This window comes from Chelonia mydas, chromosome 1 (assembly GCF_015237465.2).
Source record: "Chelonia mydas isolate rCheMyd1 chromosome 1, rCheMyd1.pri.v2, whole genome shotgun sequence".
Lineage (NCBI taxonomy): Eukaryota > Metazoa > Chordata > Testudines > Cheloniidae > Chelonia > Chelonia mydas.
This window is the reverse complement of record NC_057849.1, coordinates 5,447,375-5,453,182: the sequence shown is the minus strand read 5'-3', so window position 1 is coordinate 5,453,182 and position 5,808 is coordinate 5,447,375. Positions and strand designations below refer to the sequence as shown.

Genomic DNA, 5,808 nt, shown 5'->3' with positions numbered 1-5,808 from the left:
CCAGGCCATATTGTGTGTGTGTGTGCATGGTGGCAGGAGGGCGGGAAGTGCAGTATCCAGATTACAGTCGTGCAGAGTCCTGAAACCAGCTGAAACAGCAATGCACATCCTGCCTAATGTACGTACGAAAGAGCTGTAACGAGGGCTCCTGGGGCTGGGGGTGGCTCAAACAGTAACGTAACATGGACCACACTGTAGCAATCTGTCTCTGATACCATCCCCCATCCAGACCATCCCTTCTCCAATGAACAACCTCACTACAGCCTCGTAGCAATGTCAGAAATTGCCAACAGGGAAAAGCAGCCTCAGGAAGGGGTGTCTGGGGTTCTAGGAGGCTGAAATATGTTAAAATTTTGTGTCATGATGTTAAACCCAGGATGCTCTGGGATGATTTGCGAGCCAGCTCTGCTAGTTATGAATGGTGAGTGTTGTACAATCATCCTTAATGCAAAGATTTTATGGGGTGAAGTTATTATTTTTCTCACCTAAAACTTTCATCCATGCAGCGCCTAATGGGATCCCTCCGGTTCATGGAATACACACCTCGTACAACATTTCCAAGGCAGAGCAGTCACAAGAGAATTTCCCCCCATAGGGTTAAATTCAACATACTCATGAATAGAAAAAAACCTTTGGTAAGTTCAGGCAGGAGCTTTCAGGGAAAATGCCTCCAGCTGACTCCTGGGTTCATGTTCTTAGATTCCAAGGCCAGAAGGTACCACTGTGATCACCTGGTCTGTATAACACAGGCCTGAGAATTTCCCCAAAATTATTCCTAAGGCAGATCTTTTAGAGAAACATCCAACCTTGATTTAAAAATTCTCAGTGACAAAGACTCTGCCAAGACCCTTGGTAAATTGTTCCAATGCTTATTACTCACACCATTTAAAAAATGCATGCTTTATTTCCAATCAGAAATTCTTTAACTCCAATTTCCAGACATTGGGTCGTGTTACACCTCTGCATTGTAGCCTGAAAAGCCTATTATTAAATACTTGTTCCTAGTGTATGTAGTTTCGCACAGTTATCAAGTCACCCCTTAACCACCTTGATTAAACTAAACAGATTCAGATATTTGAGTCTATCACTATAAGGCAGGTTTTCTAATTTGTACTAATTCTTGTGACTCTTCTCTGAACCCTCTTTGGTGTATCAACGTCCAGCTTTAACTGGGGACACCACAACTAGACAGAGGATTCAAGAAGCAGTCACACCAGTGCCAAATACAAAGGTAAAATACATTCCCTAACTCTCCTTGAGATTCCAGTGGTTATCATCCAAGGATCACATTGGCTCTTTCAGCTACAGGGTCACACTGGGAATTCATGTTTAGCTAATTATCCCTTCATACCTCCAAATTTACAAAATTGTTTTCTTCGACCTTATTTACCAACCAATACAGATTGCTCTCAGTCAGTGACCTGTCCTCTTCATTATTTGCAATCCCCCATTTTTTTTTTTGTTATGTGCAACATCATCGATATTCAGGCATCAGAAGAGCTAGCAGCTGAGTTGCTGACACATGTTTCTTCTTACGTTTGTCTGTTAACACCTGTAACTTATGCCTCAGACAAAGCTGGGTGCCTGCAAGAATGTGTCTCACCAAAGGAAACAAGGGAAGTAACAGAGGTGTAGACCTGTAGCCCTAAATACCAATAGCCTTGTGGCCTTCCTGCCCATTCTGTTGAGTACAAAGTCATAACCCCGCCAGATTTTATCTGTTTCTATGGGGGAAACTTGGCTCCTTTCCTACATAGGAATGGCATTGTGGATCAGACCTATAGTTCATCTAGTCCAGTTTCCTCTCTCTGATAGTAAAAGCCCCAGGTGCCGCAGAAGAAGGGGTAAGACACCAAGCAGGAGGTGGATAGGGGGATGACTTGTCTGTCCTGAATGTGTCATACTAATGCCTAACAGCTGGAGATAGGCTTGTGCCCTAAAGCATGTTCGAGTGTAGGCTTTCCAAAATATGTCTTTAGCTTAACTATTGTAACTGGATACTTCCACTATCCAGGTAAATGTCCAAATCCTTCCTGATTCTCACTTAGCCCATGGCCTCAACTACCTCTTGTTGCAAGGAGTTCCTCAGTTTAATTAAGCATTGAGTCAAGAGAGCACTCTTTTTTATTTGTTTTGAATTTGCCATGTTTCACTTTAATTGAATGTCCTCTTGATCTTGTATTACGAGACATGGAGAACACATTCTCAATCTACTCTCTACCAGGCAGTATTTTATAGATTTTCACATCTCCCGTCTAATTGATCTCCTTTGTAAGGTAACAATCCCAGTCTTTTTACCCTTTCTCCTGCTGAGAGTTTCCTTGGGCCCTTGAGCCTACTTATTGCCCTTGCCTGAACCCCTCTAGTTCTGCAATATCCACTGTGAGTACGGTTCTCAGTACTACACAGAGGAGTCTAGAGGAGGGTGAAACATTGCCTGACTGATCTCATGGCATTGTATTTTCTGTATCGTTGCCCATCCCTCTCCTCCTGGATCCCAATGTTTTACTTAATTTCTGTCCAAGACTGCACTGTGAGTAGGGTTTCCGCAAGCTATATGCCATAATGCCCAAATCCCTGTCCTGAGAGATTAGAACCTTGTTAGGTGTCTGAGAATTTCAAGCTTTTCCCTGCAATGGGTATATACACTGCAGTTATGGACTTTAAAGTTCATCTGCCATTTTGCTGCCCATTCACCTGGCTTGGTTAGCTCCCTCTGAGCACTTCTCTGGACTTGACTATGACCTAAATAATCTGGTGCCATCTGTGTATGTTGCCACCTCTGTGTGTTGCTGCTTAACACATTCTAGTTGGTTTGAAGTTAATGCAGTGATCAGTGGTTAAGAGAAGTGTCCGGTGTGAAGAGAGTACCCCAGAGTGGGGACACCCTAGCCCCTGTCCTAAGTGACCACGATGAGACTGGGGGTTCAGCCTTCCAGGAATCTTCGACTCAGCCATATCACCATTACGAGGACTCTTCCACACAGGAGAGTGGAAGGGGAGTCCTTGAGGTCAGGCAGGCCTCTGGGTAAAGGGAGTGGGAGTAGGGACTCGGACTCTTTCACTAGCCAGTTCCCTTGGGGTGACGCAAAAGCCAGGAAAGATCCCAACAATAGTTCCCCACTTACATTAGGGAACTGTGAGAAAATGATCGGTTGGATTTTAGGGATGTATAAACAGATGTGTAAGTGGTGAAATCTTTCAAGAATTGATAAAAGCCAGAATGTCTAACTTTGGGGAGAACATAAGAACGGCCGTACTGGGTCAGACCAAAGGTCCATCCAGTCCAGTATCCTGTGTACCGACAGTGGCCAGGGCCAGGTGCAATGGAGTGTGTGAACCTAACAGGTAATGATCAAGTGATCTCTCTCCTGCCATCCATCTCCACCCTCTGACAAAAGGAGGCTAGGGACACCATTCCTTACCCATCCTAGCTGATAGCCATGAATGGACTTAACCTCCATGAATTTATCCAGTTCTCTTTTAAACCCGATCAGGCAAGGAGTTCCACAGGTTGACTGTGTGCTGAGTGAAGAAGAACTTCCTTTTCTTGGTTTTAAATCTGTTGCCCATTCAACTGGTCTGCCCCTCTTCCTGAAAAAAAATTGTGTTGTGGGCCAGGATATCCACTCCCCGGGTGAATGCATTCTGGATGCTGTCGAGGGCTGTGGTCAATGCAGGCCCATGGACCGATTCAGGCAGTCCGATTCAAAACATAGAGAATCCCTCTAGGCAAAACCTTAAGTTACAAAAAGATACAAAAAACAGGAATACACATGTCCTCCAGCACAGTGAATTTCCAAGCCAAAACAAAGAAATCCAAATGCATTTTCTAGCTAGATTTCTTACTAACTGTACAGGAGTTGAAGGGCTATCATCCTTGATCTGTTCCCAGCAATGGTATCACACAGACAGACAAAAGCTTTTCCCCCCTCCAGATTTGAAAGTACCTTGTCCCTCATTGGTCATTTTGGGTCAGGTGCCAGCGAGGTTACCTTTAGCTTCTTAACCCTTTACTGGTGAAAGGATTTTCCTTCTGCCAGGAGGTACAACTTGTAAGAACAGCATAGTCAAGGAAGGCTGACTTTTTTTACAGATTGTTTGTGAGCATACTCTTCCTCCATGCCAGGGGTAACTGGGGAACCATGGTGCTCACAGAACTTCTGGTCTTCCTCCCAAACCGCATCCCACTTAGTGCTGTTTCACATACTCTCTGACAATTTGACAGTTCCCTGATGGACACTGCAGGCCTGAGAAGATATCGTCTCTTGTGTCTGCAGAACTTTGCGTGAACTTTGTGTCTGCAGAACTTCTGCAGGTGTATTTGACTACTTTGTCACGAAGCTCTTTGGTTTTGACCCCATAAATGATAGGGTTGAGCATGGGAGGGATGAGGAGATAGAGGTCAGCTAAGATGATATGAACATAGGATGCGATGCCTTGACCAAAGTGGTGTGTAAGAATGGAGAAGAAGGTAGGGGTATAATATATCAGCATCACACAGATGTGGGCTGTGCAAGTGTTGAGGGCTTTCTGGTGGGCTTTCTGAGAGGAGATTCTGAGGACAGCCCTCATGATCAGACTGTAGGACAGGGCAATGAGCGTCAGGTCAAACCCACTGATTACAAACATTAGCACAAAACCATATATCCTGCTGACTCTGATGTCCCCACACACCATCTTCACCATAGCTATGTGCTCGCATTGTGTGTGCGGGATAATGCGGTTGGCACAGAATGTCTGCTGACTCAGGAACAGGGGCAGGGGCAGAATGAAGAGAACAGCTCTTATCAAACCTACAAGCCCTAGCTTAGCTATTTGTGCATTGCTGAGGATGGTGGCATATCTCAGAGGGTTACATATGGCAACGTAGCGATCAAAAGCCATTGCCACAAGAACGGCAGAGTGCATCACAGAAACCGTATGAAGGAAGAACATCTGGGTGAGGCAGCCAGCCAGAGTAATGCCTTTCAAATTGAACCAAAATATGCCCAGTGCCTTTGGCACAACAAAGGTAGGTGTTGCAATGTCTGTAAGTGCCAGCATGCAGAGCAGCAGGTACATCGGCTTCTGCAGAGTCTGTTCCTTACCTACAACAGACAGAACCGTGACATTTCCCAACAGGCTGATAATGTAGAATGTAAAGAAAGGAATGGAAATCCAGATGTGGGCAGCCTCCAGGCCAGGGATGCCCGTTAGGATGAAAGTTGAAGTGTCAGAGTGGGTGAAGTTGAAAGGTGCCATGAAGCAGTTGATGCATCCATACGACTCAGAAATGCTCAAGGTGCCTGTAAAGGGAGAAAAGTACAGCAAGGGGGTTATTATTTGTAACAAATAATGTGGTAAATATGTTATAGTTATTAACATTCTCGGAGTCTTCTTGAGTGAGGAGTGAAGAACCACCGATGATGTCACTCCCTGCTTTCCATAGATTTAGAATATGGAGGGAACCGTTTGTTTCTGAACTTGGTTTCCAGACTCGTTTGTGGGAAGATTACAGACTTCCCAAAATGGAGTCCAGAGTTATGTGGCCTGGTGACATGGCCTTGTAGAGTCATAGCTTCCACTATGTATAATCTGTCTGAAGCATTCTCAGGGAGGCTCAGCAGGTGGAAGATAAGTTTCCCCCAAAGTCTCATTGCCCTGAATAGGCCCTTCCCGACCATCTATCTAGACTGACATCAAGTTCCCTAGTGGGCGTTACTCACTTGTAACTACATTTTAAATACAGGGAAGTCATCAAAATTCAGAACTTTTGACAAAAATCATCAATACATACAAATAGGATAACCATATTCAGAAAGTCAT

At 44.7% G+C, this 5,808-nt stretch overlaps 1 protein-coding gene across 1 annotated transcript; it reads right to left on the bottom strand.

Moving 5' to 3' along the window:
* Positions 1 to 4,009: 4,009 nt before the first annotated feature.
* On the bottom strand, positions 4,010 to 5,244 carry LOC122461904 (putative olfactory receptor 52P1). Its single transcript, XM_043523421.1, has one exon. The coding sequence runs from the start codon at positions 5,242 to 5,244 to the stop codon at positions 4,192 to 4,194; it is 1,053 nt and encodes a 350-aa protein (XP_043379356.1). The 3' UTR covers positions 4,010 to 4,191.
* Positions 5,245 to 5,808: the final 564 nt, after the last annotated feature.